The sequence below is a fragment of the Podarcis filfolensis genome, assembly GCF_964270895.1.
Source record: "Podarcis filfolensis genome assembly, chromosome: 10".
NCBI classification, from domain to species: Eukaryota; Metazoa; Chordata; class Lepidosauria; order Squamata; family Lacertidae; genus Podarcis; species Podarcis filfolensis.
This window is the reverse complement of record NC_139612.1, coordinates 19,247,488-19,263,344: the sequence shown is the minus strand read 5'-3', so window position 1 is coordinate 19,263,344 and position 15,857 is coordinate 19,247,488. Positions and strand designations below refer to the sequence as shown.

Genomic DNA, 15,857 nt, shown 5'->3' with positions numbered 1-15,857 from the left:
AGTTCTTAACCCGAGGTACTATTTCTGGGTTAGTGGAGTCTGTAACCTGAAGCGTATGTAACCCAAGGTACCACTGTAATCATGATTGAGACAAGGTGGGTGTATCACACCTTAAATGGTTAAAAGATCAGTGAAGGCGGTGAAGGTCCTGTGTGAGTGCCTGGAGGCGGTTGGAGGATGGATGGCTGCTACTAGATTGAGGTTGAATCCTGACAAGACAGAAATACTGTTTTGGGGGGACAGGGGGCGGGCAGGTATGGAGGACTCCCTGGTCCTGAATGGGGTACCTGTGCCCCTGAAGGACCAAGTGCGCAGCCTGGAAGTCATTTTGGACTCACAGCTTTCCATGGAAGTGCAGGTTAATTCTGTGTCCAGGGCAGCTGTCTACCAGCTCCATCTAGTATGCAGGCTGCGACCCTACCTGCCCATGGACTGTCTCGCCAGAGTGGTGCATGCTCTGGTTATCTCCCACTTGGACTACTGCAATGCGCTCTATGTGGGGCTACTTTTGAAGGTGACCCAGAAACTACAACTAATCCAGAATGCAGCAGCTAGACTGGTGACTGGCAGTGGCCGCCAAGACCACATAACACTGGTCCTGAAAGACCTACATTGGCTCCCAGTACGTTTCCGAGCACAATTCAAAGTGTTGGTGCTGACCTTTAAAGCCCTAAACAAACTTGGCCCATTATACTTGAAGGAGCATCTCCACCCCCATCATTCTGCCTGGACACTGAGGCCCAGCTCCGAGGGCCTTCTGGTGGTTCCCTCACTGTGAGGTTACAGGGAACCAGGCAGAGGACTTCTCAATAGTGGTGCCTGCCCTGTGGAACGCCCTCCCATCAGATGTCAAGGAACTAAACAACTATCTGACTTTTAGAAGACATCTGAAGGCAGCCCTGTATAGGGAAGTTTTTAAATGTTTAATGTTTTGTCGTGTATTTAATATTATGTTGTTGTTGTTGTTGTTGTTATTGGATTGTGGGTCTTTGTAGTTGTTCCTCTTTCCAATTATGTTTTTAACTATGTTAACGCTTAAGTCAGCATTGATCTTAACTTTAACTCTGATTAACAGGATACGCTGGAAAGCTTTAGTGCGAATACTGGTTAGCTTTAGCCATGGTTTTATGTTCTGATGTAACCATAATTAACACCAGTTGGGGGGAAGCCAGAGAGAGGTGAGGTGAGGGGATCTTATAGCTTACTCTCTTAACCACGACTAAAGGAATCAGGAGCATTGTGTGTTCAACACTTTTACTGAGGTCCCTATTTCAGCACATCAGAAAAAACCCCACCAAATTATGTCACAACCTCTCTTGAGAGGAGGACAATGGCACTTTTTGTGCTTTGTACAGAACATGGTGTATCTAATAAGTGTCGTTTTTGCATTAAAATAGTTCAAAAGTGTTTTTTTTTAATCTTAATTTGCCTAAGAAGCTCAAGAACTTTGGCCAAAAAAGCTCAACAACTTTTCTGTCCAGGTTTTCACTGTTCAAAAATGTGGCAACCCTAATTTAAACTGAAGGTGTAGTAGTATTTCAACATTATGTATGTTACAGCAATGTTTTCAGGGGATTTCACAAGGAGGAAAAATGAAACCAAATTGTGATCAACATCACAAATGAAAAGCGTTTGGAAGCTAGTATTATGTTGAGGAGCAATTCTTCCCAACAAATTGCTCTTTAATATCTTTAGTGAAACATGCAAATTTGGTTTCAAGTGAGTTGTTGTTTTTTCTTTAAAAAAAAGAGATAGCCTGAAAGCAGTCGATTCTTTGGGGGGTGGGGTGGAATTCCCATTAGCAATCTTTCTCCCTTTTTCTTGGAAATGTTTACCTAATTTGTGACATATGGGAATTTCACACCTAGTGAATATATTTTCATGTAGCTTGTAGCATGAGACTCTAATCATTAGAAGAATATACACAAGAATGATAACTGCAACAGCTGGTGACATTTACCAATTAGAATTACAGTTCTTTAAAACACTATCTCCCCCCCCCCCTCCAGTGTACACAGGGTAATTATCTCTGATAAATTGCTGGGGAAAAAATCTAATTTTCCTTTTAAATAGTTTTACTCACTGTCTATACATGCCTCGATAAACACGAATGATTCTCCAAAGAACTACAGTGGTTAAGTTCTCCTTTATAAAGCTAATGAAGCTGGATTAAACAGCTAATTAAGAGCCATTAAAACTCCCTTTTATGAAAATTTACTTAGGGAGCGCATTTTAAACAAAAAGCTCTATGGCACTTTCAAATATTTAAGATACACTACCCAAGTCACTAGAAACTTTTTTAAGGCACTATTTGAAAAGAGCTTCTCAAACAGAGCCTTTTGACTTGCAAGTCTAAGATCTGACAAGCTGCTTTGTTAACTGGCTTAGAATTATTTATTTCAGAATTAAGGAGACAAAATATATTTCTGCAGCCATGTCAGCGTAAAGGGATTTATAGTTATTGAGCAAAACTGGAAAAATGGAATGGGGAAACTGAGAACAGAATTGTGAGTGTGCCTGTCTAGAAGCTAGTGGGTTGTCCGCTTACAGACTGGAGTTCTCACAAAGGGAGTGAAAATTCAGAATGCAAAGGTCACTATTGCAGTAGTTTTCAACCAGTATGCCATGGCACCCTGGGGTGCCTCGAATGAAGGTCAGGGGTGCCGCTGTTCCTCTTTCCTTCCCGCCCTTCCTCTGATGCCCTCCCGTGTCTCTGCCTCCCAAAGAGAGAGGAGAGGAGGCTGAGGGAACACTCCACAAAGGAGAGTGTTTGAAAAGGGGTGAGAGGTTGCCAGCTCTCCAGGCAAGGGGTGACATAACTGGGCTCCTGAGGCCCACAGGGGTGCTGTGGAAAGAATGCAGCTGGTCAAGGGAGCCGTGGACTCAAAAAGGTTGAAAACCTTTGCACTATTGGCATACTTTGCTCACTCTGTGGTGCTGCAACACCTTACATTGCTCTGCAAAACCAGGAATTTTGTGACCAACGACATGTTGTGACCTCACTTCCTGTTGAACATGTTGTGACCTCACTTACTGTTGAACATCAAGTGCTTGGTGGAGACTTATTAAATTTCACGCAGGCATTTTCGGCAAGCCTTTTCTTCATTTTACAGTTAATTTCAACTTATTTTATCTTTTTTTTGTAACCTGATTACACAGCTCTTAAAAGCTGTGGTGTTAAGCAATAAGTGGAAATTCAGTATTAGACTCAGAACAGATCATCTGGAATGAATGGATCTAACTGAGTCACGTTCATAACTTTCAGCAGGTCAACTCTGAGTAAAAGTCAGCTCAGTACCACCCACAATTGTTGAAATGAAATAAATAAAACATCGCGCTGGTGACAGCACTGCTACATCGGCAGCAGCCATCGCCCCAAAATACCGCACCACAACCCAAGGAAAACACATAGCTGGGCAGAAGCTGCTGATAAGGGGAAGGTTGTCACTCACCTGTCAGCATTATAAGCCTGTACTGTTATTTTGTAGGAACCATTTGCAATGGGATATTAAACAAGAGGAAGTAGAAGCAGCCATCTCAGGCAACGGAAGCAGTGCTGCCGCTAGAGAAGTACTGCTGGTGCCGCAGAGTCGCCGACTGTTTGGCTTCCCAGGTAAGGGCATAGTGGCCTGTTCCCGTTTTACCTCAGCAGCGAAACGGGATGCACCACTCCTGAGAAGCAGGAAGAGCTGGACCAGGCTGCCAAAACTCTGTCAGCTCAAGCTGGGCCTACAACCTTGCACATACCACCAAGGTAGACTATGTGAATGATTATTATTCATTGAATTTACTGTATTTTTCGCTCCATAGGACGCACCCGACCATAGGACGCACCTTGTTTTAGAAGGGGAGAACAAAAAAACAAATTCTCCCCTCTTTGCTCAGCGCCCCTTCAACGAAGTGGCAGGAGAAACGGAGCCCCTTCCATTTCTCCTCCAGCTTCGCTGAAGGGGCGCTGCACAGCTCTCACTCTCTGCTGAAGCCAGGAGAGTTCCTGCTGAGCTCCAAAGGCTTCAGGCGGCACCGACCCCTCTCGCTCTCCAGGCTTCAGCGATAGCAACGCGTAGCCTCCGGAGCGCAGAGGGAGCACTCCCTCTGCACTTTGGAGGCTTCGCGTTGCTATCGCTGAAGCCAAGGAGCCTGCATTCGCTCCATAGGATGCAGACATATTTCCCCTTAATTTTTGGAGGGGAAAAAGTGTGTCCTATAGAGTGAAAAATACGGTATATACCGCCTCATACCCGGAGGTTGAATAACTGCTAGTACTAGTTGGTAGGGCAGGGCTAGGCAGCACAGATTTCCAATGCTGGGGTCGCTGCCAGTTACTGAGAGAGGCAAGGCAACGGGGAGGTTTGCACAGTGTGGAAGCAGTGGCCTAAGAAGCGAATTGACTCTTCCACTGCACCTCCAACCCTGTCGACCTCCCCAGTGCCTCACCTCTGTTGGTAATTGGCAGTGATCCTGAAGCTGGGAGCTCTACACCATCTTATCCCTGCCAGCCACATCTGGTAATGAGACAGAGAACTCAGCTTAAAGTCATTCTTTTATAGAGCAATTTGTTACTGACACTCGGTGTATCGTGAAAGGTTTGAAGATGCGGGAAGCATCAAACTCTGCTCTGTGGTTCTTTAGGATTAGATGGCAGTGAGGAAGGGACAGCGGAAAGTAAATTTGGTTCAGCAAATGTCTAACAAATTGCTAAAAAACCCGACACAGTGGATCAATTGCCCAGTTTCAAGGGAGAAAAGGTACATTGGTCTGCCTGTTATTTTTTGGTAGAATATAGACATCTTTTTATCACAGTCAACAATGCGCAAAGGTAAGCTGGAAATCTGGAAACACAAAGGCATCAAGGCAGAATCCCAGGAAATGAAGCATGGTAACAGGGTTAGTGTGTCACTGTAACACATGTAACCAAATACCACGGCAAGAGAAAAAAGGGAAAGAGTTTAAAACAAGGGAGTAAACTACAGCAGATTCTTTTCCTGAGGGTTAATCACTTGTTAACCTGGTAGGATGAAGATGATTTAAAAAGAGAGAGAGAGAGAAATTCCTTGCTAATTATATGCTTCTGCCAATGATCTTCCTGTGGCTTCACCTAATCCTGCAGGTGCAGGTCATGTCTCTCCATTCACTGGTAGGAGGGTCCGGTGCCTGGTAAAAACCTCTGTTCCCCACAGGGGTCCCCCCCCTCCCAGCCACAGATGCAAATACAGAAGAGCAGGCCAAACCTTTCAACTGAGCGTTAACAGTGTACCAGAAGGAGGGAGAAACACAGAACTGTCACGATGCCTTCTTAACAAAAAAAGAGGGCATTCTTCTTCATCATCATCTTTTTTTTTAAAGATCCAAAGTGTAAGAATTCTTTGCAACCTAAAAAATCTACATTATAATTCATTAAGCGGAGCAAGAGCCTATAATGCAAGAAAAACAAGGCAGCTAAACAAAGCCAAGCCATTGCAGGTGAAAGGGCTGGGGATATTACTGACATCTTAACAATCTGTCAGAATCTTAACCAACAGCAATAGTGATAAAAGTAACAATTGCAAGCACGGCTTGGCTACATTTGGGTTAGTCAGATAACTTAATGGCTTGCCACAACCTCACTGGAAATCCAATTATGTATGCAAATACTGGGATGTTTATCCTCACTTGTAGAACTCAAAGGAAAATGTTATGTACATAAAGGATACATGCAACATGATCGTCTTTCTGCAGGGCAGGACTTACAGTAATTAGGGCTGGGCGATATATCAATATATCATCCAAAACTGGTTCGAAAGCTGTATCGTGATATTGGTTTCATAATTTTTGACCTGGCAATATATTGTGAATCATGATGTGTGTGTGTGTGTGTGCTATGCAAAAATCACAATGTGGGGAAAACCGTGAAGCCAGCCAATGCCTTTACATGGCTCCATCCTTATTTCAGACATTGTGATATATCAGCATATCACGATGTTTAGCTGGTGAAGCTGAAAAGCAGGTATCGCGCGGCTCTAGTGTATTCCCAGATTTTGCATTAGGTCAGCTTTGAAAGCATTGAACGAAAGCAGGTAAGCTTAGAATTTTCTCAGAGGGGAAAAATGACTGATAATTGAAAGGGAAAGGTGGTTTAGAACAGGATAGCAGTCTGTCTTGCTTTTTTCAGTGTTTGAAAGAAATTAGGTTTAGGCTTGAATAACCTGGCAAATCTGAGCGACAACGGTTGGAGTGTCTGAGGTGCGCAAGAAAGATATTCACGGACAAAGGATATAATTTTCAAAGCATCCACCCAAATGAGCTAAGCCTTGGAGAAATACTTCCAAATGACAAGACGTCCCCCGTGAAACAGTTCCTAGGTTACAATCCTCACTCCTCCGCAGCTGAAAAAGTACACTGAGAGTAACCTTCCTTAGTTTTGCTTTGAGAGTTAGCTGCTGCTTAAGGGAAATGAAACCCCCTCTAGGGGCAAGACGTATCTGTTTAAATACTTTGTTGTAAAGCTATAATGAACCGCTAAAGGAAAGCATAATGATAACACATGAAAAAAGTACACATTGTGGAAAGCGACAAAATTTACAAAACTAGTACCGGGAGGAAAGGCTACTTACAGGAACGTCCACGTATTTTGCAGCTGCTTTCACCTTCAGAGAAATAAAAAGCAAGAAACAAAACCTGTAACTAACCACTGTTAGCTCAGAGTGGACTTTAGAAAGCAATTGTTACAAGAGCTGGAATACTTACAGTGAATGAAAGGATTGACGAGAAGAAAGTGCCTTCATCATACCTTGATAATTTAGACAGCACACCTTCCAGCACTGAAATGAACTACATTAAGAGGCAGCGTGTAAATATTGATAATGCCATTGTAAAACTCCTAAGGCTGAGGAGGGGAAGGATTTTTCTCCTGTGGCTGCTACTATGCAACCAAACACTGCACATGGGCATTTCCTTAGCTAGATCTATGCTACATAAAAGGGTGCTCAGTCTATCCAGCAATCTAGAATATACAAATTTATGTTGTGGAAGGATACAAACTGATGGACTACTACTTCCCCACCACAGCTACTGTAACCGGAACATTCAATTTAAATAACAAAGTGTTGGGATTTAAAGATTCAATGATATTACTTCTCATCTCTGTGTCCTTCTGGCTCCTTATTGCTTGTGGGCTTTGCGGCAATTGTAACAGTTCACTTGAAAGGAGTGCCCAGTCAGAATTCACCCAGATGCTTTTAAGCAGAAAAAAACAGCTGGGGAGGGAAAGGTTAAGCAGATCCTAACCCATCCCCGCCAGTTCAAAGCGGTGACATCCCTCAGTACTTTTCATTTAAAAATCAAGGAGGTTGGGAGGCTGCTTATGCGTAAGGCCAAGTTTGGCCCTCTGTTATGAATCACAAGAAAGCTTCCCAGAAATAAGCATATTGTGTCATTTCTTTCTTGGTGTTACTCAAACACCAGCCAGGGAGCTGAAAAGCCACTTCCGTCGGCCATTAATGAGAACCTGCACCCTAAAAAACTAAGAACTCCAATTCCTAATCATTCATACTTTGGAAGTCACATCACAAGAAGCATGAGGCAGAATGAGAACCCTATCACGTTATACGAGACCAGAGATTAAAAATAAAATAAAGCTATGCACACCAATCTATGCTATAGCTGTATTAGCTGTCACATTACTGCAACTTGTACTTCCAAGCGAACAGGCCTTATGACAAACCTATCAAATGTTTTAAAGAGCAATTGCTTGCCGTCCAGATGACTCTCATTCCTAGAACATCAGAGCACCACTTTGTGGGTGAGAGGACAGGACAAAATTCCCCCTGGCATGCTGTTAATGGCCACTCTAACAGTGTCACAACAGTGTCACATTCCTTATTCCTTGTAAGGATCTGAGACGCTCACCCAGGCTCCTAATGGCTTGAAGGAGTTACGGTAGTAAACTGCACTCGTCCGCTCTTTAACCTGTTCTATTTCCAGCATATCTATTTGTAAGACCATTAGTCTTACATCATCATCTAGACATGTCTCATTACACCAAGAAGTGATCTCCGCTGTGTTTCGAATATAAGGAAGGGCCCCACTTCAGTTGATGGCACCCGTTCTCTGCCTTCCTATTACCGCAACACTGAATAGCTTCTATTTAAGTTTATTAGCTTTATTTCATAAAATTTATACACCGCTGAATCCCATCAAAGCAGCTTATCTGCTCAATTCGCTGTAGTCATCTCAATCAGGGTGCCAAATTATAGTTAATATGGTTCTCCAATGACCCCACTGCTGGAAGGTGGTCAGTTTTAGAGCTAGACCTAGAAAACACAGGTTCAGATAACTGCGGGATCAACCTGCATTTTGCCACAGGTAAACTGGGGTTGTAGCTGCTAAAAACTTAAGGCATGATTAGAAAGCATGTCCAAACATTTTGGGATATTTGGTGAACACAAAGCAGGGAGCCAATTAATTGACTTGGGCAAGTCCGTGTTTTAGCCTGATCAGGTGTGAAGAAAAAGTAAGTTAACTTCACACAACCCATTCTGAGCACCTATGTGACACCCAATGTAGTCAATACAAAACTCAAAATCCAAATCTGACTAAAATCTAAGGTTAATTTTGATGCTATCTGCCCATGTTAGTGTCTAGAGGCCTCTGTGACTTATAGGGCACAACAATGGACCATTTAAACGAGGCTTGTGGGCCACAGTTTGGGACCACCTGCCTTTGTCCCTGAAATTACTTGTGGATAGCACTTTTTTTGTACCTAAGAATCTCCAGTTTGGAGCTTGTAGCTTCAAATGTTGGAATCCCTCCACATCCATAGTGCTACTAGACCATGGAGAGATACTAGAGTCAAACTGGGGAAAACCAGGTGCAATTGTACCACTGTTTATCCTCTTTGGGCCAAGCTGAGGCTGATAATTCTGCCATTCCCACTGGTACTGCACCTCACAACCCACCCTGTTCATGAAAATGCATTTTCTTCTCTCTAAAGTTTTATGTTACTTTATTTGAAACATTCTCAGACCAAGGTAATTATTTCAAGATTTCCCTTTATAGAAGGAGAAATGCAAAGAAGCAACATTGAAAATAAGGGCGGCTAAAAAGAAGAGTTAAACAAAAAGCCTTTCAGGGTCTTTCTATGTAAGATCAATGTCAAAATTAAAATGGGCTTTAAAAGCCTTTGAAAAATCTGGAGAACACACTTGCTTCACGTGCATCATGAAACAAGCAAGAAAACAACGATGCACCTAATTAAAGCTAATCTTAATATAGTACAAATGTGGTCATGGTCGATGCCAGTAATTAATGAAGGTACTGTAGTATGAAGCACAAAAGAAATATACCCGATTAATAGACGCTGCATAGGAATCCTTGATCAAATAGGGATCTAATTTAAATCTGTAAACATCGTGATGAACTGACCTGGTGTTAGTCACTAAGCCTATTTTCCTCTAAAAATGCAACGGGAAAAATACCAAACATCTCATTGTAGAAAGCAGGCATTGTAGAAAAAAAGACACAGTGCAGTTCAGCTACGAAGTGTGAATACATTTACCTTTGAAACAAGAAGTGAAATTACTTCCTTCACCGTTTCTTCAATCAAGTCATCTATTTTTGAATGGTATTGTTGCTGCGTTTTAGGAGACAAAAGCAGCGTTAGTGTGTTATATGAACACAACACTTTTGCCATAAGTCATACATAGAACAAAGAGTCTAAATCTGACAGATCAGATTTGCTCAAAATTATCATTTTGAACCTCCAATGAACAAAACCTTGAAAATGATCCACCCTGTCAGTACTTTCTTACACTCTGTGTTGAAAATTTTCCCATGTACGCTGTTGAGTTAAGCAGCTAATAGGGTTATTATTTAGACGCACTGAGGTCTTATTCTTATTCAGGCAAAGGAATGTGAAAGATACTTTTTGTCTCTCTGTAATTAAGGTGGTTGTGGGTCTTCCCTCTTCCTGAGCAAAAAGGTTTGGTTTAGCTGAGGAAGCTAGATGATTCCCTCCCCCCCCAAATAAAGCACTTTATATCTAACCATTCTCATTCATAAGTTATGGCCTCTAGAAATAAAACGAGAGGCCAATTGTTAAATATTAAAAAAGAGCCCTTTTATCCATGAAGTGAACTGCAGTTTATACAACTCCCGCATAATCTGTTCAAACATGGGCAAAAAATAAAATTCCATCAGGAAACCTGAAGAGATGGTAATAAATCACCAGGCCACAAAAGGCATAACAACAAAATCAGCTGTTATTCTCCATCTTCTTGCTTCTGCCTTTTCTTCCACTAATGAAAATGCCGTCTCTTTAAGAAGCCCACTTTAAATTAAACCTGAAAGACTTTCGTACCCTGTTTCCGCGATAAATAGAGCAGACTTCTATCCTGCAGTTAGCAGGAGAAAAGGCTCCTTTTCTATTCTCAAAGTACATCCATTAAAAAAAGAAGAAGTAATTCTCCTTTCAGAACATTTGTTCCAGGGAGAAGAATGCCCCGCCAACCACTTCACCAAAAAATATGACTTGTAAAGACTAACCCTATCTTGATAGTTCAAGGCTACCTGAAACAGCAAGAGCATAATGCTCAGAGTAAAAGCACCAAAATCAATATAAACATTAGGCTAACTTGGCAGGAGCCCATTGAATAGTTTTCTAAAATTTAGCTTTTTGAAGGCTATTTGCCTCCTTTCCCTCCCCCCTCCCAAAGTTTCCACACAGATGTACTTAATAAATCCCAGGAGAGCTGCCCTTTTGTCAAGCAACTGCCCACTGTGCTCAGATTAATGAAGCAAACATTTTGTATACAAGTAAATGGATGCAGATACACATGTAATGTCGGGAAGTGCCAATTGCCGCTTTTATAAAAGGGACTGTAATGTAGTCCACAGTTGCCCATTCTCAAGTCCCACGGAAATCAAAGGCACAGCCATCGGGATAACCGTGAACAAGCTTGTAATCACAGTAAATTAGTCTTCTGCAGCCAGAGAGAATCACATGCAAGGAAGAAAAGAGCTTGCGATTCAGTTTGCGAGCATGAGAATTTCTCTGGCTTCAGGAAACTGTCTTAAGATGAAAAATGGTTGAATGAGGCTATTTTGGGGGATCATAATTTAGCGCCGATACCTAGTGCTCACGATCGTGTATCTTTTCCAGGGATTATTTTGCATGTTAAAGCCCCCCCCCAATGCTTAGCCCATTTGCAGGTGAGTTAAGGAATGCCACTACCTGATGTGTTTTTTGAAGATCTCTTGGGTGTTTGGGTCTCCTTTGATTATAAAGGAATTAAAAGAGAGCTTTGATGAACCCAGTTTAGGTATTAGAGGGAATTGACAAAAGATGCCCAAAGCTCATATATACGATGGTAGGAAGCTCATTTATGTGATGCTGAATGAGATCAAGTGTGGGGGAGAAAGGCCTTAGGAGTCAGTTACAAGTCGCCAAAGGAAGCTCAGAAGCTAAAAAACGAACAGTAGTGGTGGGCTTTTGCTTGAAGGAAGCAAAGGGGAAGGGACTGATGGGCTTTCCTTCAACCACCTTAAGCACAAGGCATGGTTGAGACAAGCTTGGGGATATTTCTTCTGTTTCTTTTTGCTGTATTTTAAAACTGTGATTGCAAACATTGGGATGGTACTGATGTTTTAAATAAGTATGGCTTTTGCTTTCTGCAAAAAATATATATATTATGGAAACACCTCCAAAAACGGGCATGCTTTTGTGCCACACAATTTCAGTAAGGCATTTAATAGGTGACACACCTTTGCCTGTAGAAATTGAGATATTAAACTATTTGGGATTTTAAATGCTCATTTTCCCACTGGTATTTTAAAATGTATTTTTTATATTTTATGTAGACTGTTTAATAGTTTTGATGAGCAAGTGGTACATAAAGCCTGCTAAATGAATGGATGGATGGATGGAATGCTAATATGCATGGCAACTCTATTCACTTTTTCTTTTGCGCTAGTTTTTGGTTTGCACATGCATCAATGCACACATACGTCTTTGGTGCCAAGCCTCAAATTCTAAGGGGGAAATGATGCTTTGACTTCTTCAAACGTGACCATTTCCAAAATCTCAACATGTTGAAGCTTCCTTTGGCTCTTTTTACAACCGTTACGGTTTTGATCTAGGGCAAGAGTGGCTAACCTTTCTCAACCCAGGCCCACACTGAAAGTTGGCCATACCTCCACGGGGTGCATGCCAGAGGTGGGTGTGGCCAACACACACCGGTGCATGCGCACACATACTGACTCACTCCCCATACCTACAGCACCCATAAGCACACCCACACGATACCCTCACTCTGTGATTAGGGGTAGGAGGGCAGGAAAGACCTTCTCTTGATCTTCAGTAAGCCCTACTGGGATCAGCTGCACTAAGGAGTCCCCCATCGAGACCTCCCAAGTTCAGCTGAAGGAGGTAAGCACTGTTTGCGAGCCCTGCTCTGTCTGTTCACAGGTGCAATTTAAATCAAAGGGGCTTGCTAACCTCCAGCCAGTAAACTGATGCTGACAGCAAGACCCTTTCGATCTCTGACAAGTGGGCAGCCCTGTTACTTGCCAAAGTTGGCCTGCAGCAGGTGGCGGAATACGGGATCTGGCCTGCTGGTCATATCTGGTTCCCTTGTATTTGGGTGATTGGATACATAAGGGTACAGGGCTGCCGTCCTTCAACATTTGTGTGAAAATGGGCTTTCTCCAGTCTTGTGCCATAAGCTGCCAAATTCCCTCTCACGCACAACTACTGAAGGACCTGCCATTCCTATTTCTATGTAGAATAAAAGAATCATAGAATTGTAGAGTTGGAAAGGACTCTGAGGGTCATCAAGTCTAACTTCCTGCAGAGCCTCGGATGTGAGGTCTCCAGGGTGATAGTAGATTAAGACTGATGGACGTCTGTTGGGGATCGAAACCGGGAAAGGAGGTGGTGGGGTTTGGGAATCCAAAGGGTGTATAATTATAATCTGTTTTTTTTATTTTGTTTTGATATTAGTAAGAAAATTGGGAAATTCGTGGAAGGGAATTTGGGTTGACTTTAGAAAAAGGTTTTAAGAATGAGTATTGATGTATAAATATGGATGTTTATAAGTGAAAATTGGTTTTTTTCTTTAAAATGAACTAAATATAAAAAGGTTAAAAATTGGGGATAAGAACTTGTTGAACTAACAATTTGAATTGGAATATAAGAAGGGGAGGTGCGGGGAAGTCAGGGAAATATGTCATTGAAAATACGGATTGTAAAATTTATGTGTTTTTTTAATTCTTTCTTTTTTTTCTTTTTTGATATTTTTTTTTTACTAAGATGGAAAATTTTAATAAACATTAATTTTTTAAAAAAAAACTTCCTGCAGTGCAGGAACCTCAGCTGAAACATCCATGACAGATGGCCATCCAACCTCTGCTTCAAAACCTCCAATGAAGGACAGTCCACAACCTGCCAAGGGAGACCCTTCCACTGTCTAACAGCTCTTACTGTCACAAGTTCTTCCTGATGTTTAGTCAGAATCTCCTTTCTTGAATCTTGAAGATATATCTGGCAAGCATGGAACACATACAGACTCTCTTGCTTGGGGACCTACATTTTGGACCAGTGTTGTTACCACTCTCGCCACACTGTTCCCAACAAGCAATGGACACGGAAACACTTTTGAAGACAGAAAGAAATTCTAAAACAAAATCAACTTACCCACTGATTAGCAAACTGGGCCATGTGACAGAAAGCCCCCCAAAAACCAGAGAGTGGGGAAAAATGGGGAAAATAATCATTACAAAATAGCATGAGAAATAAATAGACTTAATGAAATGATACGGATCAACAGAGAATATGAAAATATTATAATGCTATAAAACAACGAATGCACATAAATATGGTTGACATTTGTACTGAGAAGCAAAACACTGCAGTAATGTGTGATGACCTTTCAATTTAGGGGTCTATCTGGGCTAGCCTTGTTGGCTCAGCCAATGGGTCTAGGAACCATAAAGTTTGGCTTTGCCACTTCCTGCTTCACAGAAGCCAAGGAGAGTCTTTGCTTTTGTACCGACTGCCTGGGATGGGAGGTGACAGGGAGAAAGGCAGGTGGGTCTTTCTGTGTTCACGGAAACCCCTCCCCTCCAATCCACAACACCGAAGCTGTTACAGTCTGGTGCCATTTTGAAAGAGGCACTCTCTGCCTCCATATGTTGTCAGTAGAGTCACCCCATGACAGAAGGTCCTGGAAATGTTTCCTTTTTTGTGTGTGGTTAAAGTTAAATTTCTGGTCATCATCATCATCATTTTATTTGTATGGTCACCACTAAAGACTGCATTTGTGGACCTCTTCTTCCACCCCTCCCTACTTTGACAGCAAATATTAAGAAAACCATCACCAAAATGCAGACACATTCTAAAATCACGCACTGCAGAGTTAATGTAGTTTAACCTTCTGACTACAACTGTCCTCCATCTCAGGTTGTCTTGGCCAGAAAGCCTTTATCTGACAATGCAAGGCACAGAAGAGCAATAGTAGGAGACTGGTAGGACAAGGGACGAGCAAGGACATACTTGGAGCAATTGCTCCAGTGGCTTCTTACATCATTCTTTATTGACTATGTTTCGCCTCCCTGCTCTTCCTCCTCAAAACCTGCAATAGCCACCCTGGAGCTGAAATCTGGCAAAAGCCTTCTGTGTTCTTCCTGATCTTGTGAAACAGACATTTCAAGATGCTCACTTACCTCCTGCCCGCCATCCAGGACACATAATTTAGCAGTCTGTTTCTTGGCATCAACCAGCACGTTGAACATCGTGCACACAGGAGAGGGAATGCGCAAGTCCGTAGATTTATTTGTCTTTTGCAGTTTGAGTTCAAAGGCAATTCTTGTTCTATTAATTAAAATGCGGGGATCGCAACAGAAAGGACTGTCAAAATTCTAAATAAATGAAGTGCAAAAACAAACCCAGGTTAAACGTACTAACATAAAATTAATTTCAAATATGGAAAATCCAGAGTAGAAATGTTTAGGCACCTGCACGTAAAACAGTGGAATTATCATTTTCACATATCTTATTAAAACTTTCCAGCAAGGTGCTCCGATAGCCCCCTCAAGGTTAGATACTGCTTTGACTGAATAACAGCATGACAAAACATAACACAGATAAAACACATATTGCAGCAAATGCATCCTGACAGATAAGCTTTCCACACAATTTTCAAACTGGCAAAAACAGAATATACACTGTCATGTAACATATTCAGGTACTTCTGACAATTTTTTTTTAAATAAAAAGATATGCTGTTAAGAGTTCCAGTAAGTGTGACAGCTTTTTATAGGGGGGGGCGGGGGAGAGTGTGTAATAATTGTTTTCTTCACTTTTGCACTTTCACTTACAAAAGCACTCGCAACACGGGTGGAATTCAGAAGTTAACTTGAGTGGTGAAGTCAAGAGCAGATGGATCTTAGAACTGTTTGTACTATAAAGAACTAAGGGTCAACACACATAACACACAGCTAGCCTTGCCAGAAAGGGATGTTAAAATCACTCCATGGTCAGTCAGGTGGTCCTAAGCATACCTCGGTCCTGTATACCTGAAGGAGTGTCTCCACCCCCATCATTCAGCCCGGACACTGTGATCCAGCGCCGAGGGCCTTCTGGCTGTTCCCTCATTGCGAGAAGTGAGGTTACCGGAGCCAGACGGAGGGCCTTCTTGGTACTGGCGCCAGCCCTCTGGAACGCCCTCCGTTCAGATGTGAAGGAAATAAGTAGCTATCTTATCTATAAAAGACATCTGAAGGCAGCCCTGTTTTGTGAAGTTTTTAATATTTAATGCTGTATTGTTTTTAACACCTGATTGGAAGCCGCCCAGAGCGTCTGGGGAAACTCAGCCAGATGGGCG

General features: G+C 42.2%; 1 protein-coding gene across 16 annotated transcripts in view; it reads right to left on the bottom strand.

The window, feature by feature from the left end:
• The window catches only part of CADPS2 (calcium dependent secretion activator 2), a 347,579-nt gene that overhangs the window by 35,772 nt on the left and 295,950 nt on the right, over positions 1 to 15,857 (bottom strand). For 9 of the 16 annotated variants that reach the window (XM_083574323.1, XM_083574326.1, XM_083574321.1 and 6 more), the window contains 5 exons: positions 14,698 to 14,845; positions 13,670 to 13,684; positions 9,536 to 9,610; positions 6,727 to 6,810; positions 6,594 to 6,626 (listed from right to left, as the gene is read on the bottom strand). In XM_083574323.1, the coding sequence (XP_083430449.1) occupies positions 6,594 to 6,626; positions 6,727 to 6,810; positions 9,536 to 9,610; positions 13,670 to 13,684; positions 14,698 to 14,845 (355 nt within the window). The remainder of the gene's footprint in view (positions 1 to 6,593; positions 6,627 to 6,726; positions 6,811 to 9,535; positions 9,611 to 13,669; positions 13,685 to 14,697; positions 14,846 to 15,857) is intronic. The other 7 variants (XM_083574325.1, XM_083574327.1, XM_083574329.1 and 4 more) reach the window with 1 other exon arrangement.